We start from the raw sequence: 26,868 nt of genomic DNA on the forward strand, positions 1-26,868 counted from the left end.
ATCCACACGCACACACTCACTTTAAACAAACACACTGTAGCACCCACTCCCCACACTTTATATTTATTGACGAAGGATTGCACTACAACTCGTACACCTTACTGTAAATTGTACCTAAATTGTACCTCATCCTATTTCTGCATTTCTGCTTTGCACTATATAATATTGTACATTAGTACACTGCATAGTATTGTATATTATATGGTAACTCAGTTACGTCTATTCTGCATCGAACATTGTACATATGTCTATACTGAACACTGTGACCTCATTTTCTACTTCTAATTTACATGCTATACTATGTTATTTGATACTATCTTGTCTAGCACAGTCTCTGGAGCGTAACAGTAAGAAGCATTTTGTATGAAAGTATTCTGTACTTCTGTATGACAACTATTAAAGAAACTTGAAACTAGAATGGAGGTCTTGCAGTGCACGTCTTATGCCACTAGGTGGCATATGTGGACGAGCGAGTCTAGTAGAAACTGAAGTTGTTGCTTGCTGTTAAAAAAAATATATATATATTATATATATATACAATTATATAATAATAATGATAATAATAAAACATAATATAATATATTGTATTGTTTGTACATACGAATTAATCAAAACGATAACATTACAGTTATGATTATGATACTAATTAAGGAACCGAATCGATGTATTATTGAAATGTAGATATGTCACATAGATGATGTATTGAATAACAGTTGTTCATTTAAAGTTTATATAATTTAATACAAGTTTAGGAAAGAAGACTGAGAGGGAGAGGGGGAGAGAAGAGGAGGAGTCTGTCCTCCGGTATAAATCCCTCCGCGCGGCCTCGCCTCCTTCCTTCTCTCCTCCGCGGCTCCACGACGTCTCTCACGAGGTTCTCCTGCTGCAGAGAAACAACAAGAAAGATGGGCTTCGGCGACTTAAAAACACCTTCAGGACTCAAAGTCCTCAACGACTTCCTGGCCGATAAGAGCTACATCGAGGGGTTGGTTGTACGGCTTCAATCACTAGTCATTTAATAACGTTATTAATAATTATAATCGCGACAGAGAGCAACAGCGGTTGGGAAGCTAGTGTCAAGGAACATAATAAAAAGAAGGAAAGGGTCATTACGTCTCCGTCTAGTGAATGGGATCAACGGTCTCGCGAGATTTCTTAATACAGGTTTAGAACTGGCACCGAGCGGAGCATAGAACGTTGGTGTTCTGACGTGACGACCCTTCCTCCTGTTATAGTTTCCTTGGACCTGGCGTGGCTCGTTAGCTCGCATGCTAAGCTAAATGTAGCCTAGCTAGTAGCTACCGTTCTTGAAGGAGGCGGTGGAAGAAAGGGGCTAACCTTCGGATAAACATGGCTGCTTATTAATAATGCTGTTTTTAACTCTTCTGGGTCATCTGTATTTTTTTAAGAAATCCATGAACATGATATTGCATTGGTTTGATAGTTTATTAGTTACTGGGTATTTCAAAGTACCTCATATTTGGTACCATTTTGAAGTTAACAACTAGGGCTTTCCAATTAGTGTATGATTATCATTTATTATGGTTCATATGTAGTTGCACTTGGAACTTGTTGAAATTAAATGTGTAATGAATGGAATGTAGACAATCCTGTTGGCAATATAACTGTAGACAAGTCCAGAACTGAACATGTCTTGCTTCAGTAGTTTGCAGCAGCATTTATGTTGCCGTGTCCCCTGGAGAGACCGAAGAAATGGTGCAAAATGCACGTTAGAAGAAACTAAATTTTTTTTGAAACCTCTTATGTTTTTTTGATTCGTCGATATAATTCACAACATTTCCATCAATTTGTAACAGTTTAAATCGTTATCATTGACATTACACAAGCATGCGCTTCGGCGGTCTTGGTAAAGCTGATAACATGGAGGAATTAAAGTGATGAATGAGAACTTTATTTAACAGATTGCAGAATGGGTACAATACAGTACGGCTCAATACATACAATTGTTAAGGGGATGCAGACCTGAGAAAGACGTTTGTCTTGTTTCCATCAGGGTCCCCCATTTTCATTTCATATAGACATTTATGACATACACAACATACATGACATTTATGGCATAGGGACATATAGGTATTTAGTACTGATACATTTGTGATATAAGCGGTATTCAAATATACAGTACTGTTACCCCTAGATCCTGACGGTATATACATATGATGGGGAGGGGACTGTACATTAGGAGGGGGTGGGAGGGAAATATACATGCGGTGGGGAGGAGACTGTATTAGGAGGTGGTTGGGGTTTTGGGCATTTACGGTGGCCAGTTTCGAATTGCAGCCTCCCGTAGGTGCTCTTTAAGAGCGGTTTTGAATGTGGGCAGGGATTCACATTCCTTTACAGCTTTGGGTAGGGCGTTCCACATTGTTGTGGCATAATTGCGAAACGTGTTTAGTCCCTTGTTTGAGCCGAATCTGGGTTTAACATGATTTGTTGAGCTTCCTCTGGTGTAGTGGTTGTGGTATTCACTGACCTTTGGGAAGTATTTTGACATGTACATCAGTTCTACTTTAGTAGAATAAAAATGACTCGTTCATAGTCTTGGTATCTTCAAACGACACTGGACACCCTTTGTCAATACATCTTGGTAGGCAAAAACTTGATTGTAATTGAATTACAGCTAATCATTAAATGATGCCTGTGCCCTCTGTTATCACATTATTATGCCATATCTATATATACCTTAACCCTCAGCCCTCCCTCACCTGCCTGTAGGTCCACCCCCACCAGGAGCTTTGAAGACCCTGTACGTACACTTGTCTGCGCATGTACACACAATGGAGCATAATATGATGATTCCTTACACCATCTTTCGGCTGAACCCTGATGGACAACCTCTTGTAATCTGACTGCTCCATTGCCTGAAGGAAATCTCGTTTACATTTGAGTGGATGCTACACTTCGAGTATTCTCATGATGAATATTGCCAACCAATGTCTGCAGAATGCTGCGAGTTGAGACGGTAGGAAGGCTGAGGGGGAGTAGGAGAGAAGGTTCTTTGTCATCTCGGCTGAAGCTGTTACCCAGCAAGGGACTTCTTCTGAACTTCTATACTGTATATTACGTCCTCCACTCATACTCTTGTGTGTTGTGTTTCCCCCTCCAGGTATGTGCCCTCTCAGGCTGACGTAGCCGTATTCGACTCCATCTCCTCTGCCCCCTCGACAGACCTGTGCCACGCGCTGCGCTGGTACAACCACATCGGGTCATACCAGAAGGACAAGAACAGGTGAGCACCTGGCTACCCGCTAGTCTGGCCCAGTGAGCCTGGCTAAACGCTGGGTGACCGTTCTTACGGGAACAGCTTTCATACGCGTGACCTGAAATACCATGACTACTTGTACCCAGAAATGGTGTAATGGTTCAGACCTCTACCTTTGGCACATGTGTTACATGTATCCCTGCTGGCCTGAGATCAGATCCCCTTCTCAGCCTTCTGTCTCGATAAAGACTAACAATGAAGGGAAGGATAAATTATATATATAAAAGAATTATGTGGCTGGTTCAAAATTATTATTCGTCCATGTACACATAGAATGCACCTTATTTCATCTAGTGGCTGAATGTTATCTATAGCACCCTAGTGTGACAACCATCAAGATGCATTTCTCCCATTAGGATATGTGTCATGTCGGGTCACTGCTGTGGAAGACTGTTCCAGAGGGAACTCCTCCAGCTGTTTGAGTACTGAGTTATCAAAGGCGAGTTTCACCATCTAGATTAGAAGAACCTGCTGGTCCTGGTTTGCGTGATGATATAACACCATCTTTCGCCTGAGCGCCTGATGCACACTTATTATTTCTGACTAACCAGGACACACAGGAAACTGATGTTTTAGAATTAGTATTTGGTTGTTTGACTGACTTGTCTCTTTCTCTCCAACCCTCTTCTCTCTACTGCCTCCCCCACATCTTCAACCCTCCCTTCTCTCTCCTGCCTCCCCCACATCTTCAACCCTCCCTTCTCTCTCCTGCCCACTCCACATCTTAAACCATCCCTGCTCTCTCCTGCCTCCACATCTTAAACCATCCCTGCTCTCTCCTGCCTCCTCCACATCTTCACCCCTCTTCTATCTACTCCTCGCTCCTCTTTAACCCCAGTCTTCCAGGAGTGAAGAAGCCTCTTGGTCAGTACGGTCCACCGGGCGTGGCCGACAGCACCTCTGTTGGTGCGAGTAACGCCAAGGATGAGGACGAGGATGAGGACGATGACATCGACCTGTTCGGCTCTGAAGACGAGGAGGTGACTGGCCTGTTGAGGATGACTGTTTTAAGAAAAGTGGGCGGGGCGTGAGATGATTGATTGCGATAATGTTTGGACTACAACAAAGATGGCGACGCAGCTTTAGTAATTGACACAGTAAACACTGCCAGCCGATGAAGGTAGAATCTGTTATGTCAAACGATGACATCAAAATGTAAACTATGCAGTACCAAGCAGGGCTCTTAAGCCTAGAGCATGCTGTTTGACGGCATTAGTCTATCTTTTAAAGATTCCATGAAAAGAAACATGCGTTTTCCTTCCTTCATCTCTTGCTAGTTCCATCTATTGATCACCATGTGCCAAAAACTTGTTTCCTTTTTTATATATTATACATCTTCACAAAGAACACATTGTTTTCACTTCCTGGGGTCCAGTGATCCACTATGAGGCATTAACCCTTTCACTACCACACTACAGAAGGTTAACCCTGTCATGTGGCAGTGAAAGGACCTTCTGTATTGTCTCAGTGAAAGGGTTAACGCACTTGTCCTGTTCTTCCAGGAGAGCGCAGAGGCAGCCAGGCTGAAGGAGGAGCGTTTGGCAGAGTACAATGCCAAGAAGTCAAAAAGTACGTACATCTGTTTCGTCAGGAACTGTATCTGTACGTAACTGCTTGTGTAAAGGCCATATGAGTGTTTTGGTTATTATTATTTCAAATAGAAGGATATGATTTATGGGAATGTTATGATTTATCTGTGTACGAGCCAAAGCTATATATATTTAGGTTATTGTATTACATGAATGTTTAATATTGGTCGCACAGCTTGGGTTCCCGCAGGGTCTAAAAAAGCCTTTTATTTAATCATCAGAATTTTAGGTCTTAGATTAGGAAGTTACTTTTATGTTGCACTTTTAACTAACGTCTCTTGACTCTGCCTCCTCCAGAGCCCGCCCTGATCGCCAAGTCGTCCATCCTATTGGATGTGAAACCATGGGACGACGAGACAGACATGGAGAAGCTGACTGAGTGTGTCCGCAGCATCGTGATGGACGGCCTGCTCTGGGGACAGTGTATGTACCAATGCTTGCTACACACCAACACACAGGGACCGAAATTAGAGAGCGCCACCCGCCATTTGCGCTCAGTTTTTACGTTTGGCGCCTCCCACTGAGACGTCTGAGCGCCGTGTGGCGCTCAATCAAATAGTCATGTGAAAACCGAAAATCATGATCAAATTCTTTAGCGGAGTTCTCACTCGCTGTCTCAGCAGACATGAAGCGCGCACTGCTGCTGCTACCCCCTCCCCACCTGTTTCTGTATGCTGCATGTAAACAGAGGCTATTGCCTCCGAGTCACCGTGACGTTAGTTAGCACTTAGCACTGCTGCTCCTACCCCTGTATGCCTGCATGTAAACAGAGGCTATTGCCTCACCGTGACGTTAGTCTAGTCAGTGTGGGACCTTCGTGAGATAACGTTAGCTACCGTTACAAAATGACCCAGTCAACTATTCACTTAGTTTAATACACGAGGCATTGTGTAACGTTATCCAGCCGGCTAGCTACGGATAGCTCCCGACATCAACAAATCCTCCAGCAATAGTCCAGTGCATAATACCTCCATTGGCTAGGTAACTAGTCACTACGAAATGTCGCAGTAAACTCAATAGTTCACTGAGGCGTTGTCCCAACGCCATCCAGCAGTAGCTACAGATAGCTCTTGGCATCAATGTCCTACAACATAACAACAACATGCGTATTCGAGTCCCTGGTTTACATCGCATGAGTGAGGGCTGCTGACTAGGGTCCAGGTGCAGCGCCGGAGAATCCTTGCTGGAGCTGGAGGCCACTCGAGTATACACACAGACAGTGGAGCTGTTTGCAGACAGCGAGGTGGCGATGTCTCGCAGATAACACAACCACAAGTATGATTATATAATATATTTTATTAAAAAAAAAATATATATATAAAATAATAATAAAAAAAGAAATGTATAAAAAAAAAAGTTGGCGGGTAAGAAATATGCTTGGCGGGTAGATTCTTCCCATCTACCCACCACTGGCCGGTGAGTCAAAAAGTTAATTTCGCTCCCTGCCAACACAACACTGATCTGGGAACAGTGTACGACATGGGTACACTGGTATGCACATGACATTGGCGTCATATGATGCTTCCACAGGACCCATTTTAATTTTCCCAGGACCCTGTACACACAATGGAGCATAATATGATGATTCCTTACACCATCTTTCGGCTGAACCCTGATGGACAACTTCTTGTAATCTGACTGCTCCATTGACTGAAGGAAATCTACTGTTTACAGACGCTACACTTAAATTCATAGTATTCTCATGATTAGTATTCTCAACTTGCCGAACTTACTGCAAGTTGAGATGGTAGAAGAAGGTTCTTTATTGAGACAGTAGGAAGGCTGAGAGGGAGACGCAGGAGTAGATACGAGAAAGTTCTGGTGGGATCTGATCCCAGGCCAGCAGGGGTCTTAACTACTTTTTACGAAGCCTATTTTATCATCTGGCCTGAGTAAAGATGAAGGTATATTTACAGCTATGTTCATTAATGTCAAATTGCAGGCGCCAGGGTGGCGCACCACGTACAGCGCTGCGGTGCAACACGGCCATCCCGGGTTTGACTCCCGGACCCGGTGACCCTTGCCGAATGTCTTCCCCCTCTATCTCCCATACTTCCTCTCTCTCTCTGCTGGACTGCCTGGAGAAAAACAATTAAAAAAAAAATATACAAACTAATGTCAAATTGAAATTGTATTTAACTTATCTTTCTCTCGATCCATGTCTCTAGTGGGAAGTGATAGGAAGATGACCATCCTCAGTGGATGGGGCATAGGGTGGGGATTGGAGAGTGGGTATAGAGGAACTTATAGTAGGACGGGTGGGTTAGGGTTTAGAGTAGAAGGAGGGGGGGCTGTAGCTGGGGTGGTATTTTTATGTGTTCTATGTACTGTTGTCTTATATATGTGTAAGTGTTCCTCCTCTGAACTCCTGGGATTGACCGTCCGGGCCCGCCGGGATCGGCACCTCTGTACTCAGCCTGGCTGCACGGGTATGTTCTCTACGCACTTATACAAGCTCGACCATGGCTAAATTGAATATTTTAATTTGGAACGCAGGAGGGCTTAACGCCCCACACAAGCGTGCCAGTGTCCTTTGGCTATTGAAGAGGAGAAATATTGACCTTGCTCTCCTTAGTGAGACGCATTTAATGGTAGGTGACGTGTCAAGACTGGCAAATCGGCAATATCACGTTATCTCCTCAGCCGATGATAAGACGAAAGGAGTAGTCATAGTTACAAGACGTAACCTTGATATCAAAATCTTGGATGTATGGTCGGACACGGAGGGAAGGATTACTATAGCAAAAGTTGAATTCTTGCATAGGAAGATGGCTATAATAGCATTGTATGCTCCTAACACATTTGATTCAGCGTTCTATAATACAATCACGAAGAATATGTTGGAACTTAATGGATACGCTCTCATTGTGGGTGGCGATTTTAATGCGTGCTGGGATGCGGAGATGGATAGGTCCGGGACCTCTGAAACGAGCGACCAGAAACGGGCCTCTGAGGCCCTCAGGATGTGGGCCAAAGACACGGGGCTCACAGACCTCTGGCGCTTATGCAACCCCACCCTCAGAGATTACTCTCACCTGTCAGCCAGACACAAAAGCTTCTCTCGAATTGACTATGCATTCGCGTCCCCTAATATGTTTGATAGTTTCGATGTCTCATTGGTTCCCTTGGCTCTCTCAGACCACAAGGGGATTTTCCTTACGGCAACCTTTGGCAGGCTCTCCGCAAGAGCCCCCAGATGGCGTTTTAATTCGACCTTGCTAAAGAACGATGACTTCTGTTCTGAGTTCAGGAGTAAACTAGCTGAATTTTTGCAGATCAACGTTGGCACGGTAGAAGACCCTAGGGTCCTGTGGAACGCATTGAAAGGATTCATCAGGGGTCATGTCACACTATTTGCCTCCAATTTGCGAAAATCCCGGTCAAAAAAGCTAGAAGGACTGGAATCATTATATGCGGACCTATACGCATCCTTGCAAACTGACTATAATGAACGACTAAACACACAACGTAAGATAGTCAAAAAAGAAATAAACTCCATACTTAAACAACAGTCTGAGTTCTTAATACATAGGACAAGACAAAATTACTATTTTCACGGCTCCAGACCTAGCCATCTATTGGCAATGAAAATACGCTCAAATGATCATTTCTCAGATATCCCCTCGATTAGGACGAGCCAGGGTGCAGTCACTACTGATTCGAAAAAGATCAATGACACTTTTAAAGAGTTTTACTCACAGTTATATAGCTCAGAGGGTAATCTGGATGACTCTAGATTTGAATCGTTCATTGGCGGGCTTGAGATACCCCACATTTCTGAGGAAGAGGCCAAGGAACTGGGGAGACCGATTACTCTCGTAGAATTGAGGGAGACTATTGTTGAAATGCAGAGGGGTAAGGCGCCAGGCTGGGATGGTATTCCACCCGAAGTGTATTTAGCTTTCTGGGACCAACTGGGTCCATTGATGCTCGATATGATCAATTACGCTATCGAACAAGGGGAGTTCTCAAGAGATGTCAATATGGCGTTGATTTCTTTACTTCTCAAAAAGGACAAAGATCCCAATGATTGTGGTAGCTATAGACCCTTGAGTCTTCTCGGGGCCGATTTAAAGGTGTTTGCCAAGGTGCTGGCCCGTCGCCTGCAGAGATTTATGTCTGTATTGGTACACTGCGATCAAACTGGTTTTATCCCGGGGCGTCTGGCTGCAGATAATCTTAGGAGGCTGTTGCATGTAATCGATAACAGTAAAGACAATACAACTCCATCCACAGTTCTGTCTTTGGATGCCATGAAGGCGTTTGACAGACTTGAGTGGTCATACCTGTGGAAGGTACTTGAGGTCATGGGTCTTGGAAAGAGTTTTATTCATATGATTAAAGTCCTGTATGCCTCGCCGTCTGCGATGATACTGACAGGCAAAAACTGTTCCACACTCTTTCCAGTCTCCAGATCTTCTAGACAGGGTTGCCCTCTGAGCCCGGGACTGTTCGCGCTTTCCCTCGAACCTTTGGCCCAATTTATTAGGCAATCGGAGGACATCGTCCCCATAATGGTCAACAATACTCCACACAAAATTGCTCTCTATGCGGATGACCTGCTGATTTTCATGGACGACCCCTCCCGGTCGGCCACAAAATTATTGAGGATAATCGACGACTTTGGTAAATTGTCAGGTTTTAAGATTAACTGGAACAAATCAGCCTGCCTACCTCTTAATGAACTGGCCAAGGCGGTACGACTACCAGCTGATATCCCCATAGTAGAACATTTTAAATACCTGGGCATAGAGATATTCCCCACGCTGAACCAAACTACTAAGTACAACTTCACGGGTACTTATGATAAAATACGCCAGGATCTAGACAGGTGGTCGTCCCTTCCTAACTCCTTACAAGCCCGGGCTTCCATAATCAAAATGAACATCCTGCCTAGGATAAATTTTATTAGCTCAATGCTCCCCCTGCCCCCTCCAATAGACCACTGGCGCAAGGTACAATCGATGGTATCTAAGTTTGTCTGGAATAACAAACGCCCGAGAATCAAAAGGGCTACTACTCAACGTAGGAAACAAGATGGGGGCCTCGCAATCCCTGATTTTAAACTTTATTTCTGGTCCTTTTCACTGAGACCTCTGATGTGCTGGCTAGACCCTGTAGAGGCTGTATCGTGGCCCTTGGCACCTGGACTCTCCAATTTTTAATAACCAGCAATTACTTGTTGGACACAAGCCGGTTAATATTCCTCAATGGCAAAGGAGGGGAGTGCATACTCTGGAGGATATTTATGATAAGAACGGCCTCCGTGCGTTTCAGGACTTAAGAGAATTTTATGATCTTCCCGGCGAGTCCTTCTTTCTTTACCTTCAACTAAGGTCAGCACTGAGGGCGCATGGCGTACCGTGGGCTCAAGCTTTGCAACCACACCCCTTCCTCAGGCTCATAGTGGACAGAACGACATCCAGAGGGTTTGTCTCAGACTTTTATACGCTCTTAATTCAATCCACGTATAAAAATTTATCATTGGATACAATCTGGCGTGTGGATATCCCGGAGTTGGACCCCGAGTTTGACTGGGATGATGTTTGGGCAAATGTGGCATTATCTTCCCGCAACCCCAATCACCAGCAAATTAATTTTAATTATATTCATAGGACCTATCTTACACCTAGGAAGCTATTTGCTATGGGACTGATAACCGACTCTCTGTGCACTTTGTGCTCTCAAAAGGCCACTGGCACTTATATGCATATGTATTGGGATTGCCCACCAGTGGCCCGTTTCTGGAGGTCAATAACGGACAAACTTTCAGATCTGTGTGGCTTAACTATCCCATTCACAGCTGTTACGCTACTCCTGAACGATATAACGACACTACCCGCGTCCGTACAACTGAAAAGGGTTGTCCTAGCGGGCGTCACAGCAGCGAAGAAGCTTATAGCAATGAGATGGAAGGAGCCTGAGAAGCTGACAATGATCAACTGGTCCCTAACTCTATTGGATGTGATTTATCTTGAGATATCCACGGCTCGGGTGATTGGGGTAGGGCAGGCTGGCATTGACCTGTGGTTCGCAGCAGCTGAGAAGGTAAAGACCGCCGTGTGCGGCTGAGCGGGGTTGGGGCGCTTGATCGGGGGGGTCCGGCGGTCTCTGGGGAGGGGGAGGAGGAAATGTCTTGTCTGTCTTGGTTTTTGTCTTGTCCTTCTTAACTTTGGCTGGGGGGATTTTAGGGGGGGTTGGTATTTAGCTATTCTGCGCTATATGTCAATTCACATGCCATCTCCCCAAGGGACTAATATTGGCAGACTGATTGACCTGTCAACCAACTTGGAAGAGGAATTTCTTTCTTCTTACACTTTACCGTCTGCGAGTTTGGCAGTCTTGAACATGTGTAAGGGACCTAGGCTATCTACAGTAAATCTGCGACAACACTCTCATAAACAATCTTTTAAGTCACTCCACTTTGTAAAGGTGGGGAAAGGTTGCCATGTCTTGAAGACCCCTTTTTGTTATTGAAGTAGCCACCTATATTTGATAGGTTGGACGCTGTTTCTTTTTCTTTTTGTCTTATAATTTATTATTCTGTATTATTGTTGTTATTCTCCTGTGAAGTTATGTTTTTTGTTACTGTGGTTATTGTGTTGTCCTGTTTCATGTAATTAATAATAAAAAAAATTTGATCAAAAAAAAAAACTTATCTTTCTCTCCTCTGCCTGTAGCTAAGCTGGTTCCTGTGGGTTATGGCATCAGGAAGCTGCAGATCGGCTGTGTGGTGGAGGACAACAAGGTCAGGCTCTGTTCACTACTGTACTGTTCTACCACTGTTTGACTGGGAAAACCAAGAGTAGAAACAAATACAGAATGGGCAACTCTTTTCTTTCCTAACTACACTAATGAATTGACTATTTTCAAAGTTCTGTAAAATGGAGGTGGGCGGGGCGGTTAGGTGGCGTAGCGGAGATTGCGTTCGTCACCAACCCCGGAGCTGTGAGCTGGATTCGCCTGTTCGAATCCAGCTCACAGCTCCGGGGTTGTCACCAGCTTGGCTGGCCGTTCACACTAATACAATTGGCTGTATTAGAGTGTGGGAGAAGCTGGCGGGGTGGGTCCGGGTCGTTGTAAACAGCGACTCCTACAGTTCGGTCGGGGCGCCTGCTAAGCGCGGATAGGACCTGAGTGGTATAGTGTGATCCTTCCACACGCTACGCCCTCTCAGGGAGGATCCGCGCTGCCAGGTGAAAAGAAGCGGTTGATTGGCTGGACGTGTGTCGGAGGAAGCACGTGATAGCCTCCACTCTCCCAGATGATCTGACTGTGGGGGGTAAGTGCGCAGCGACTAGGAAGGGGATTGGGAATTGGCATACGACTAACATTGGGATGGGAGAAAATCGGGGGAAAATGGAGGGGGGAAAAGACCAATTAAAAAAAAAAAAAAAAAATGGAGGTGGGTGCCTAAATGTTTCCATTTACCCGGGGAGGCTGACTAAGAGTTTTGGAACCACAAAATCAGTCCTTTGTAAGCAACACGTCATGCTAGCACTTTCAAGCCTCTCGGACTCGGGTTATGAAAACGCAGCTTTCCCTCCTGACTCAAACTGCATGGCGTACATGAGAAACGTGACGTTAAACTGTACTATCATCCTCTTCTCCAGGTGGGAACAGACATCTTGGAGGAGAAGATACTCGAGTTCGAGGAGTACATTCAGTCCATGGATGTCGCTGCCTTCAACAAGATCTAAACGGGACTATTTCCGCTGCCTTCAGCGAGATCTTTACTGGGCAACGAGGTGGAAGGGCGATCAGTTGTTGTACCAAGAGCACCGAGCGTTCAATAAGCCCTATAGTAGAATGCTGAACACGTGTGGTTTGGACTTTAATTACTTTTCTTCCAAGTTGTATGAAAGGAATTGACATTCTCCTGAAATGAGACTTTTGTCTGAACAACTGGTCGTTCTCTTCCATTCCTGTTGCAACGAGGGCTCTTACTGGGCAGCGAGGTGGGATGTCTCCGCTTCAACCAGACGCTCACTGGCCCCGAACAACGGACACACTTGGAGTTGCAATAAAAATGAAATAAAAGCACTTCAGAATGAAACTCCTGTCTCTTGGTGCTTCTTTGATGTTGAAAGTCCTAGCTGTCTCTTGGCGCTTCTTTGATGTTGAAAGTCCTGTCTCTTGGTGCTTATTTGATGTGATGCCTAATGTTGGTTATAGTTTGCCGGGCTGCACCCCAACATCAGCCCAGTCCCATAATGTTGGTTATTGACTGTTTGTGTGTAATTGCTGTGCTCAAATACATGCTTAATTAATGGCAATGTACAGCTTGCTAATATAGCCAGGTTTGGTAGTTTCATTCCCCCTTGCGCCACATCTGAATGAATGAATGAGAACTTTATTTAACAGATTACAGAATGGGTACAATACAGTACAGCTCAATACATACAATTATTAAGGGGATGCAGACCAGAGAAAGACTAGTCTTGTTTACATCAGGGTCCCCCATTTTCAATTCATCATAACATAATGACATACAGATAGACAGTAGTGCTACATCTATACATGGCAAGCTATAACACTGACGAAGGAATATGTAATTCCGAAACATGTTTGTTTCAGGCTGCCATTAAATACTTGAACCTGAGAGTGCTGGTCTAGCTTCACTGCTTCTTTTTTACATATACATGACATACCAGATTTGCAAATACAGTACTGTTTGTGATACGAAAAGAAAATAGTCCAGAAAAGAGTATATACATTTGACGTATTATTGTATTGTGATATGTTTTTTTTAATAATACAATAAATATCGGTGGGGGGGGGGGGGGGGGGGCGAGCTGTCAATCTCGCCTCAGGGCCCGTGGGGCATTCCAACCGCCACTGCTCTAAGCCATCCTAGGTTGTCAAAGTGGGCAGGGGTGAGGTGGGTTCTGGGGGTAAGGTACCGTAAGGTCAAGTAGTAGTCTGACCAGTTTGTTTTGTGATGTTTGTAATTTTGTTTTAAGCGCCTTTGAGGTGCTTTGGTACCATTGATTGATTTATTGATTGATTGAAAACTTTATTAACAGATTGCAGAATGGGCACAGTACAGTACAGCTCAATACATACAATTGTTAAGGGGATGCAGACCAGAGAAAGACTTTCGTCTTGTTTACATCAGGGTCCCCCATTTTCAATTCATCGTAACATATATGACATACATGACATACAGATAGACAGTACTGCTACATCTATACATTTATGACATACCAGATTTGCAAATACAGTACTGTTTGTGATACAGAAAGAGTCCAGAAGAAAAAGTATATACATTTGACGTAGAAACTGTACATCGGAGGAGGTTGGGTAGGTGGGGGGGACTGTACATTGGAGGTGGTTGGGTGGGTGGGGGAGGTTGGGTAGGAGTGGGCAGTGGGGGGGGGGGGGGGGGAGGTTGGGTAGGAGGGGTGGGTGAGGGGTGAGGTTGGGTAGGAGGGGTGGGTGGGGGACACTGTACAACTGTACAAACAAAACTGTACATTGGAATATTGACAAGACCATACTTGGTAATTTACTGTACATTTGGAGGGGGTTGTGTTAGGACATTTACAGGGGCCAGTTTCGAATTGCAGTCTCCCGTAGGTGTTTTTTGAGAGTGTTTTTGAAAGTGGGTAGTGATTCACATTCCTTTACAGCTTTAGGTAGGGCGTTCCACATTGATGTGGCATAATTGCGAAACGTGTTTAGTCCCTTGTTTGAGCCGAATCTGGGTTTAACATGATTTGTGGAGCTCCCTCTGGTGTTGTGATCGTGGTATTCACTGACCTTTGGGAAGTATTTTGACATGTACATGGGTACCTTGGTCGTGCACGGGTGCACGGGGACATTACCTTTTTGTATATAAAGTTCTAACTTTGTTCATGCCGTGGCGTGGAGTGTATTTGGTCACGTGACTTAGGTACGTGGTCAACTTATTATACCCAGAACATGTTTGTTATTACAACTTGCCCTGCAAAACAAATAACTAGTCCTGGCAGCCTCGTGTGACACTGCCGTCGCCGGTCAAAGTCTAGTGGGCGGTGTCTCTGCACGCGCCCGGTAGTCGGTAACTACGTCAGCTCCAGCAGCTCGCGGGAAGAGGGACAACAACTGCAAACACCCGGTAGGTGAGAAGTAGAGCGGAATTATGTGTTGAACCAAGCTTGACTTGAGTGTTGGCGTCACGTGGTCTGCAGGGAGTATTCATGCTGGACCTGACAGCTGGAGCAGGCAGGTAGCATCTGTCAATACTGGAGGGAGCTAAAGCTAGCGGGTACAAGCTAGCACATGTAAAGCTAGCAGGTAGCATGTCAATAAATACTGGAGGAAGCTACAGCTAGCAGGTACAAGCTAGCGGGCATGTCAACACTGGAGGAAGATAAAGCTAGCAGGCATGTCAACACTGTAGGAAGATAAAGCTAGCAGGCATGTCAACACTGGAGGAAGATAAAGCTAGCAGGTAGCATGTCAATAAATAAATACTGGAGGAAGCTAAAGCTAGCAGGTACAAGCTAGCAGGCATGTCAACACTGGAGGAAGATAAAGCTAGCAGGCATGTCAACACTGGAGGAAGATAAAGCTAGCAGGCATGTCAACACTGGAGGAAGATAAAGCTAGCAGGCATGTCAACCATGGAGGAAGCTAAAGCTAGCAGGCATGTCAACACTGGGGAGGAAGCTAAAGCTAGCAGGCAGGTAGCATCTGTCAATACTGGAGGGAGCTAAAGCTAGCGGGTACAAGCTAGCAGGCATGTCAACACTGGAGGAAGATAAAGCTAGCAGGCATGTCAACACTGGAGGAAGATAAAGCTAGCAGGTAGCATGTCAATAAATACTGGAGGAAGCTAAAGCTAGCAGGTACAAGCTAGCAGGCATGTCAACACTGGAGGAAGATAAAGCTAGCAGGCATGTCAACACTGGAGGAAGATAAAGCTAGCAGGCATGTCAACACTGGAGGAAGATAAAGCTAGCAGGCATGTCAACCATGGAGGAAGCTAAAGCTAGCAGGCATGTCAACACTGGGGAGGAAGCTAAAGCTAGCAGGCATGTCAACACTGGGGAGGAAAAAAGCTATCAGGCATGTCAACACTGGGGAGGAAGATAAAGCTAGCAGGCATGTCAACACTGGGGAGGAAGATAAAGCTAGCAGGCATGTCAACACTGGAGGAAGCTAAAGCTAGCAGGCATGTCAACACTGGGGAGGAAGATAAAGCTAGCAGGCATGTCAACACTGGAGGAAGCTAAAGCTAGCAGGCATGTCAACACTGGAGGAAGCTAAAGCTAGCAGGCATGTCAACACTGGAGGAAGCTAAAGCTAGCAGGCATGTCAACACTGGAGGAAGATAAAGCTAGCAGGCATGTCAACACTGGGGAGGAAGATAAAGCTAGCAGGCATGTCAACACTGGGGAGGAAGATAAAGATAGCAGGCATGTCAACACTGGAGGAAGATAAAGCTAGCAGGCATGTCAACACTGGAGGAAGCTAAAGCTAGCAGGCATGTCAACACTGGGGAGGAAGATAAAGCTAGCAGGCATGTCAACACTGGGGAGGAAGATAAAGCTAGCAGGCATGTCAACACTGGAGGAAGCTAAAGCTAGCAGGCATGTCAACACTGGAGGAAGATAAAGCTAGCAGGCATGTCAACACTGGCGGAAGATAAAGCTAGCAGGCATGTCAACACTGGGGAGGAAGATAAAGCTAGCAGGCATGTCAACACTGGGGAGGAAGATAAAGCTAGCAGGCATGTCAACACTGGAGGAAGATAAAGCTAGCAGGCATGTCAACACTGGGGAGGAAGATAAAGCTAGCAGGCATGTCAACACTGGAGGAAGATAAAGCTAGCAGGCATGTCAACACTGGAGGAAGATAAAGCTAGCAGGCATGTCAACACTGGAGGAAGATAAAGCTAGCAGGCATGTCAACACTGGAGTAAGATAAAGCTAGCAGGCATGTCAACACTGGAGGAAGCTAAAGCTAGCAGGCATGTCAACACTGGGGAGGAAGATAAAGCTAGCAGGCATGTCAACACTGGCGAGGAAGATAAAGCTAGCAGGCATGTCAACACTGGGGAGGAAGCTAAAGCTAGCAGGCATGTCAACACTGGAGGAAGCTAAAGCTAGCAGGCATGTCAACACTGGAGTAAGATAAAGCTAGCAGGCATGTCAACACTGGAGGAAGCTAAAGCTAGCAGGCATGTCAACATTGGGGAGGAAGATAAAGCTAGCAGGCATGTCAACACTGGGGAGGAAGATAAAGCTAGCAGGCATGTCAACACTGGGGAGGTGATTGGTCGAACGGAACCAAGACTTAATTGACTCCACCCCCTACATGTAAGTAATGCCGTAACATTTTAATTAAACACTGAGTCCCTTTACCGGCCGGGACGGGTATATCTACACGTTTTGACAAATACAATCCAGTCTCAACTAGATGGCGGGTCTAAATTAGTTGTTTTTGCGGTTACCACAGGTGTAGGTTTATTTTTATTCTTAACATAATTTGCAATCATAAGTCAGTGCTGAGCAAAACTCTGGAAACGCAGCAGTGAGACATATCTCCATTATCTCTCTCTCTCACTCTCTCTCTCACTCTCAACATACCGTAATACAAATACAAATTCCTACCAGACACCTGCACACAGAGATCATATATGACTTAATACTGCTACTCATCATCACAACATACTGTAGCTACACACAGAGATCATATATGACTTAATACTGCTGCTCATCATCGCAACATACTGTAGCTACACACAGATCTATGATTTAATACTGCTGCTCATCATCACAGCATACTGTAGACTACACACAGAGATCATATATGATTTAACACTGCTGCTCATCATCACAACATACTGTAGCTACACACAGATCTATGATTTAATACTGCTGCTAATCATCACAACATAGTGTGTAGACTACACACAGAGATCATATATGATTTAACACTGCTAATCATCACAACATACTGTAGCTACACATACAGATCATATATGATTTAATACTGCTGCTATCACAACATACTGTAGGCTACACACAGGGATCTATGATTTACTGTCATGGTTTCCCCATATAGTTCCATTATACTTTTAGTCAGGGGAGTGTCATGGTTTTTCCATAGAGCTCCATTATACTTTTAGTCAGGGGAGTGTCATGGTTTTTCCACAGAGCTCCATTATACTTTTAGTCAGGGGAGTGTCATGGTTTCACCATAGAGCTCCATTATACTTTTAGTCAGGGGAGTGTCATGGTTTCTCCACAGAGCTCCATTATACTTTTAGTCAGGGGAGTGTCATGGTTTCTCCACAGAGCTCCATTATACTTTAAGGCAGAGAACTGTTATGGTTTCGCCATAGAGCTCCATTATACTTTTAGTCAGGGGAGTGTCATGGTTTCTCCATAGAGTTAGGTGAACAGAGATATTTATTACCAGAGTTTGGTCAGGTTGGAAAGACACAGAGACATTTATTACCAGAGTTTGGTCAGGTTGGAAAGACACAGACACTCTTTTTGAAACCTTGCTGTCCAAACTCTGGTGATAAATGTCTCTGGGTGCTGGCGTGAGAACACGCCGTCTCTAGGAGCGAGAGACCAAATCATTCCTAATTGATATGTTGTTCCATGGTCTCATTTTAATACAGGTAATATTCATACTGTTTAGTTGTTCCATGGTCTCATTTTAATACAGGTAATATTCATACTGTTTATGTTGTTCCATAGTCTCATTTTAATACAGGTAATATTCATACTGTTTAGTTGTTCCATATTCTCATTTTAATACAGGTAATATACTGTTTATGTTGTTCCATAGTCTCATTTTAATACAGGTAATATTCATACTGTTTAGTTGTTCCATGGTCTCATTTTAATACAGGTAATATTCATACTGTTTATGTTGTTCCATAGTCTCATTTTAATACAGGTAATATTCATACTGTTTAGTTGTTCCATGGTCTCATTTTAATACAGGTCATATTCATACTGTTTAGTTGTTCCATGGTCTCATTTTAATACAGCTAATATATCCATACTGTTTAAATAAACGATTTGATAGCATTTCCCATCTTTGCTGAGCAAGAGTCTTCATCTCTGTGTGTCCAGTGGCCCCAGTGAGAGGTCCAGATGCATGCTAGCCTAGCTTAGCATAAGGACTGGAAGCAGTAGGAAGCAGCTAGCCTAGCTTAGCACAAGGACTAGAAGCGGTAGGGATCAGCTAGCCTAGCTTAGCACAAGGACTAGAAGCGGTAGGGATCAGCTAGCCTAGTTTAGCACAAGGACTAGAAGCGGTAGGGATCAGCTAGCCTAGCTTAGCACAAGGACTAGAAGCGGTAGGGATCAGCTAGCCTAGCTCCATCAAAAGTTAAGAGAACAACTTACAACAGCTGGTCTGACTCTGATGGCTGAAGTGTTGCTTTAACTGATCCAATACTTCTCAATTTACATGTATTCAAATTGAGTGGTTCTAGCAATTATTATTTAATATGATTTCTTTAACCCCCATCCCTCTGTGTGTGTGTGTGTGTGTGTGTGTGTGTGTGTGTGGTGTGGTAGTGTGTAGATGTAGGGACTACCATGCCTGGTAAGGACCAGTCTGACCCATCTGCTGAAGGTGAGGAGATGTGTGTGGTGCTTCTCCCTTGGTATAATACAAAATAAATAAATGACTAAAAAGAAGTGCTCGTGTTTGAAAGGTCAGCAGAGTTGTGGGGGGGGGGGCTGGGGAAACCCCCTCTTCCATGGAACTGTGAACGTCACATGAGAAAACACAATGCTCCTGTGTGTGTGTGTGCAGGGGGGGGGCTCTCATAAAGAGATTGTAAGGGACCAAGCAGCCAGAAGAGGAGGACACAGTGGTTTTTATTTGCCCAAACTAAATCAAACAACATTGAACCCCCCCCCCCGACATCTCCCGCGACTTGGTTCAGTCCACCACACCCATCCGGCTCATTAGTCTGGACCAGTCGCAGCTGCTCTGGTTGCCCGGAGGACAGTGTGGCTGCAGACTCAAACAAACACACATGAGAACGGGATGCGTGCACTCAAACTTAAAACATGCAAGTAAAAAAGAATGGATATGATATCAGTACGCAAATCTATGTGTCGTGTGTCTTTATGTGAAATAGAAATAGTGTATGTGCGTCATGAATGTAAACGTGTACAAACATTAACCAACTAAGGGGGAACACTAGGGTGCGGGAACAACTTACCTATGTGCAGGTGCGGCGCACAGACGCATCCGTCACAGAAAGACCTGTTTATTATTAAAACAAGTTTATTGAGACATGTCCAGTCTAATGGATATATACTCTCAATACTCTGTTTCATATTTTAAACGTGTGTGTGTGTTGTGTGTTGTGTGTTGTGTGTGTGTGTGTTAGATGCAGAGGAGGGACACCCACAGAAGAGGGTGGACAAGACCAGCAAGTGAGTGCATATACACACACACACTTTGTGGATGGTAAGAGAGGTGATGCTGCATTCAACTAGTCACGTTTAGTTGTCATAGAGATGGATTAAACCAGTGCTTCTCAAACTTTTTCTGTCATGCCCCCCTTTGGCGGACCAAAATATTGTGGGCCCCCCCCCCCCCCCCTCGCCCCACCAAAATAGTCATGAAATGGGCCATGTTTAAATTTATTGAAATAACACCAATATCGTGACCTTTCAAATTGGCCCTATATTTTGTTTTCAGAGCTGTCATGGATGAAAAGCCAGCTTCACACAGATACTGTATGTGGTGCTGAATGGTATCAACACCTTAACGTTAGGTTATGACTATAACCAAGTTCTGTTAGTTAGGGGCGATGCTTGGCTTCGCCTTCTGCACTATCTCGCGTACGTGCACGCGTACTGAATAAACCACAAATGTACCTCTAATACCAGTATTAGTCTGACCACACCCCTCATCAGCTTACCTTCATAAGCAGGTGTGTGGTCACCTGCTCTCCTCCTTCCCAAGCTTTCACCACAAGGTGAGGTCAAGGGCTGCAGCGGCCGTCCGAAGCCAAGCATCGCCCCTAACTAACAGAACTTGGTTATAGTCATAACCTAACGTTCTGTATCGTTAGTGGCTTAGCTTGGCTTCGCCTTCTGCACAAGGGAGGCCAAGCGGAGCCACTTGGCTGACAAATACACCCCGCTGACAGCCCCCCAAAACCATCAGAACAGGGAGGGCCGAGCCCCCCCGACCCCCCCTAATGGAGGGTAGCCCCCCTATTAGGGACGTCACGGGAGGGCGACGGACCCGACCGTGCGAAGAGGCACTCAAGCAACTCAACGCACAGGGTGAGCAGACCGTGGCTTGACCCACGACTACACACACGCACAACCCGCATGCCACCCGGGAACGAACGGAGGAACAACCTCGTTACTGCCCCCAGAATCACGGGGTCAAGGGCAAACCCAACCCCGTGGCAAGGCCGTAGCAGCGGAGCACGAAGGAAGACCCAGACCCACCAAAAGGACTGGACTCCCTGGAATGGGGGCCCGGAGAAGTCCATGATGCCAGCATCAAGACCCCACCAGGTGGGCACGTAGTGCCCCGCCCCCCACATCGCCAGCGTATTCGGACAAAGGCCCCTCAGTTACTGCACCTGGTATTCCCAGGCGGAACCAACCAGGCCAGTAAGCCGAGCGGGCCCCGTCCCCCCAATAGTACACCGCCTGGCACACTGACCCTGCAGAATAGGCAGTCAGCATGGCCGTAAGCACACAAAAAAGGTTAACCAACGGAAGCAGGCAGCGCACCGGGGAAAAACCAGGCAACAGGCTGTTAACCCTAGCCTGGAGACTGCGGACGAGACAGGCGCCAGAGGGGACAGCTGAACACAGCCGCCCCGGCGGAAGGAGCGTAAGCTGGCGGTGTTGCATGACCAAGCCTCCATTTAACAACCCCCACCCAGAGGGGTCGAGGCAGAGAAGGCTGACACGATTGGCAGACGTCATGAACGTGCAGGGGCACCCTCAACCGGTGAACCCGGGAGTTGACACTGCTCCAACACACCAGGGAACCAACCACCTCGGTGTTACCCAATGCGGTGGTTGTTCCTATAACCCCTCAAGAAAAAACTCCAAAACACACCTGCGGGTATACACCGGCTATACCGCAGTACAAGTGTTTCAGTTTCCAAAAAGGGTTAACCCAGGCCTACGGGTCGCAAACATCACTTCGGACCGGGCCTGGCGGTACGGGAAGCACAGGGTCACCAGAGGAGGTCAAAAAACCACCCCCACAGGCCCCTCTTCGCCATGCGTGAGAGAGGAGCGAAAAACAATGGAGAACCAGCCCCTAAGCACACCGTACCTGGTATTCCCCGGCGGTCTCCCAACCAAGTACTAACCAGGACCAACCTGTGTAGCGGCCGAGATCCGACGAGATCGAGCGCGTACAGAATGGCATGGCTGTAAGCCATGACGACAGTGCTGAGTAAAAACATACCCAACCAGGGTCTCCATAGCGCTTAACCCTGTGACACCCAGACCGACCTGGCATTTTTCCCCCTGAAAAAAGCCCAAGTCCCTCAGGGTACCAGAACAGCAGATCTGCATCCCCGGCGGACAACGGGTTCAACTGATCTGGACCAGCGTGACCAGAACCAGTCCCGTGCCCTAACCACGCCGACATGCCCCAGGAAAAGGGCAGATATGCGTGTTGATCTTAACATGAAAAGAAGGCGCCACCCAGACGTCGGGACGAACCGCGCCTGGTGGCCCACCCCAAGGGCGTGAGACCCCACTACATATGTTCAGATCCATCCCGTCATCATCCCCCAGACATGAACGAGGATCCGTCGACAACCCACCCAGGTCATGGGATGTGGTCGCCGGAAGAGGAAAAACCCCCATCTCAGTTGCTTTATAAAAACGCTGTTTCAACCACAAGCAACTAAGGCGTGCCAGTCAATCGCCTGTTTACAGCGAGCTAGCACTATACGTGCGTCGGGACACACCCCCATCAATGAACAGGCTATTTAGACCTGCCATTGAATCCCCAAGGCGCCCAGGGGAACGACAAGAGGGGTGTGACACTCCCTAACTCCAACACTTCTGGAATAGAAAGAAGGAAGCATCAACAGTATGTATCCCAGTCTACACAGCCGGGGTAAAAAATGTTCACATTTTTACATCCCACCACCCTCCCATAGGAAAGAGACGGGGATCCCCAGAGAGACTTCCCACGCGAGCTGTACAGATTGAAAAGAATATATTGCACCTTGAGCCATGTAAAAAACTGGTTTTAGGGCCTCCGGGGAAGAGGCACCGAACCCATACACACTCAATAAACGAATTGAATCGAATATACATACAATAGAAAAGGACCCTTCTAGAGGGTCCACTCACTTTGACAATCTGAGGAGGAAGGCTCTGTACTCTGATGGAGGCTTCCTCACATGGATCACATGGAAGAAGGAGTCCGAACTCACAGAAGGCCTGAGTAGGCGCTTGGTGAGGAGGAGCCCTGACCACCCCCCCTGAAAACAGATCCATCACATGGACCTGAACAGCACACGGAAGTCCTACCAACAGAGACGCGCACGGTGACGTACTCTATGGCGGGGGAATTCCTGCGGTGCACACGCCCAATATACCAGGCCGTGGGACCAGGAACTCCCTCCCCCCCCCCCCCCCCCCCCCCCCGTAACGTGCCGAACCGCCACGTGACGGGAACCTTGAAGGACAGGGGGTGTACCCCTGACCGACAGAACAATGGGGAGAGGAAAGGTTACCAGTTCACCCCTTTACGACCCCACACCCATGATACGACGTAACGACAAAAAGAGAATATGACACAGTCATAGTCAGCTCTATGAAGCGTTTCACAGCTCCACACAGCGCACGAGCTAACCTGCTATCTGATTTTTACTAAGGAAAAACACAGAATAGAGAGGGCTCTAAGAACCCCGGTCCAACATACACATGTGCTTCTGTGGCCAGTACAACCCAGTTGTAGGTCACATGACACACACAACCCATCATCATCACAATGAGAGAATACATCATTCTTGATTAGTATCGACCACAGGCCTTGCTAAGCACACGACAGCAACCAAACCAATTTCCCTTTAGGAAATAAGTTTCTCCAGCAGATTTAGCACAACCTCAGCAATCAAGCTGAGAGTTACATCGTATCCCTACCACACAAAGACACAATTAATGCACAACATGTCTGATAGGAGGTGATAAAGTCCCCAGGGAACCGGGGGGGGAAAAAACACAATCCTCCTATTTTACCCTTAATACGGCCAGTTAAAACAGGAAAACCTGTTAATGTGTGAACTCACTGTCCATTGTCATTACAGTCTGAGAAAGAACATTCTTTTACTCACTCGTCACCAAGCATAGCTTCATAGGTTAGTTGCCTTAGTAGTGAGTACACGGTACACATAAACACCATGATGTTTCTCACACAACAACCAGATCAATACATCACGACCTGCACGGAGAAGCTACTGCCAGTGACAAAAACAGCTCACACACAACCCGCAACGTATCTCAAATGCATTGCAACAACACACGTTTTGGGAAAAAACACCGTCATTCACAATACATTTAGCAAGGTAAAACCAGAAGACGTGTTATGAGGGTCTGGCCAACCCCGTACCTGCCCGGAACGCAGATCAGCGAAGTGCAGTCACAAGCGTCCCGTGTTGTTCGATCCGGGCAGCGTCGCCGCTCCACCAGTCGCTACAGTCCTCTTTGTTGACGCAATCCCCGTCTAGGCTCGGGCAGGGTTGACGAACATCCCCTGTCAAGGATGACGTCGTGGTCAAAAGTGTAAAACATGTTAAAAATCAAAGCACGTTCAACAGAATAGCATCAAGCTAACGGCTGCTCCAGCCGTTCGGGTGCTATCGCTTCCGCTCGCGAGACGCCGATCTACGACGCACGCGATCAGGAGCGAGCTCCCGGCGGCGCGCGAGAAGCCAAGCTACCCCGCGCCAGGCCACCGACCGGCTAACCGTAAGCTATGAACATGTAAACAATGACATAACACTCACCCAGACAGGCCGCCGTTCTGAACCCTCCTCACTTTTTAAGAGAAAAGGGAAAACAAGACGTCAACACCGCTTCACAACGGTGACAATAACACGTCCGGCGGAATCAGCACAGTACCAACTGGCCTGTATAGCTGACTTTGAACATGAATCTGCCGCTATCGCACATTACATGCACATATCCCCTCGTGAAGGAATACTCTCATTTGGATATGAAAGATGGGGTCTTAACACGGTGACAGAGAGAATCCACTCGTCCAGAACACACAGGGATCACCAGTGTCAATGGTCGCGGCCCACTAGTTAAAACTAAAATGGTCGCCAGACCAAGGCCTTCTGTCGCCTAGACGGCTAAACAAAGGACCCTAGCCTGGGGCCGGTTTCCATAAACTTCGTCTAGTAGCCCCCATAGCACTAACAGACAAGTGGAGCCCGCCAGCAAACACTACTCACCCAACCTGGAACGCACCGCTCCTCACAACAGCGGCATGTCCGACAGTTCAGCTGTGGCCTGACAGGTTTCACCCCAACAAACACAGCAAGGAACTGCAGTTGAGAAGCATGCAGCGGCGTGCTCCCAATACGAAAACCGGTGGAGGGTTTGTAGAATGATCATCATCTTCTAGACACTCCAGTACGAAGACAATATTGCCGTATTTTCTCGAAAATAGTGAGAGAGAAAATAAAGATATGATGTCAACGTATCCTTGTTTCCCAAGCTGTTCCTAATCCAATTTCTTCCATCATGGTGTCAAGTGTGGGGATCTACCGAGGCACCTCTTCCTTGTGGTGAAAGCGAGAAGGAGGAGAGCAGGTGACCACACACCTGCTTATGAAGGTAAGCTGATGAGGGGTGTGGTCAGACTAATACTGGTATTAGAGGTACATTTGTGGTTTATTCAGTACGCGTGCACGTACGCGAGATAGTGCAGAAGGCGAAGCCAAGCTAAGCCACTAACGATACAGAACTGCTGCATCATGAGATACTTGGTGGGCCATGAGATGAGATACTTGGTACTCAGCACCACACTCTGAAACAAGCTCTCTAGGTGGTATCAGATGAGATTTCAAAGAGTTCTTCCAAGAGTTTGGATGGAGATGTGTCAGGAAGCTTTGTCTCAATGTTGTCTGTAAAGGTTTTTTTTTATCCAGAGTAACTTGGTGATCCTTTTCTGTGTTTTATTAAATAATGATTTTCAGATTTTGAGAAATGGTATTTTCATGGAGAACAGTGCAGCTGCAACAGATAGCACTTTAGTGATAATTTTCTGGAATAATTTTTTCTTTTCTTTTTTTTTATAAATAAATCTCAAGGCCCCCCCTGTCATGCCCCCCCACTTTGAGAAACACTGGATTAAACAGTGACAGGGCGCCGCAGGTCGTATGAGAACATCAATACATTTAACATCACATCTGGATAGCGGTCCGTTACTAGCTGATCCAGGAAGGCAAAAGCCCTGCAAAGTATTTAGGGTTTCACAAAACAACCCTTCAGATATTGACGGGGCTAAATCATAACCAAAGCCTTAACTCATTCAGAGCCACGCCCCTTTGACCATATTAGGGCTAGCGTGCCAGTAAGGAAGTCAATGGGAGGTCGGGGAAATTTGCGAACGCCTAAACTATATCTTAAATTATGGCTATGGGTCTAAAACACCCTTCGCTTATCAATGACTTGCTTGCAGTCAACATGTACGAAACGGATTGTTTTTTAATTGGTACATTTCCGTTTTTATACCGTTTTGAATACGAGTATAGTTTTGGAGATTTTGGAGAATTCCAGAGAAATCCGCGATAATAGCCCTTTACCGGAATACACACAACACGTCATTTTCCGGCTGATTTATGAATCGTTTTCAAATAAACACTAGATTATTGATAGTATATGTGTACTTATGCACGCTAGAGAAGCGGGCTGAAAAATTGATTATCCACGACCTGGTCAGCGCTAACGTCATACACGCACACACAGCCACAAAGAGACACGTTGTGAAATATGTGAAAAAAAACATCCGATTACCCCAAAA

General features: G+C 46.0%; 2 protein-coding genes across 2 annotated transcripts in view; both read left to right on the forward strand.

Annotated features, from left to right (window-relative positions):
- The first annotated feature begins 850 nt into the window (after window positions 1-850).
- eef1b2 (eukaryotic translation elongation factor 1 beta 2) lies at window positions 851-12,925 on the forward strand. The gene is made up of 7 exons (XM_084333044.1): window positions 851-985; window positions 3,125-3,247; window positions 4,119-4,260; window positions 4,783-4,849; window positions 5,167-5,292; window positions 11,550-11,617; window positions 12,483-12,925. The coding sequence occupies exons 1-7, from the start codon at window positions 906-908 to the stop codon at window positions 12,567-12,569; spliced, it is 693 nt and encodes a 230-aa protein (XP_084189170.1). The 5' UTR covers window positions 851-905; the 3' UTR covers window positions 12,570-12,925.
- A 2,000-nt stretch (window positions 12,926-14,925) lies between these two features.
- zdbf2 (zinc finger, DBF-type containing 2) overlaps window positions 14,926-26,868 on the forward strand; it is a gene marked incomplete at its 3' end in the record, with an annotated part of 68,493 nt that continues 56,550 nt past the window's right edge. Inside the window, exons 1-3 of the mRNA XM_084322070.1 lie at window positions 14,926-14,968; window positions 19,398-19,455; window positions 20,225-20,270. Of these exons, the coding sequence (XP_084178196.1) occupies window positions 19,419-19,455; window positions 20,225-20,270 (83 nt within the window). The 5' untranslated portion in view covers window positions 14,926-14,968; window positions 19,398-19,418. The remainder of the gene's footprint in view (window positions 14,969-19,397; window positions 19,456-20,224; window positions 20,271-26,868) is intronic.

The sequence above is a fragment of the Notolepis coatsorum genome (genome assembly GCF_963971535.1).
Source record: "Notolepis coatsorum genome assembly, chromosome: 1".
NCBI lineage: Eukaryota > Metazoa > Chordata > Actinopteri > Aulopiformes > Paralepididae > Notolepis > Notolepis coatsorum.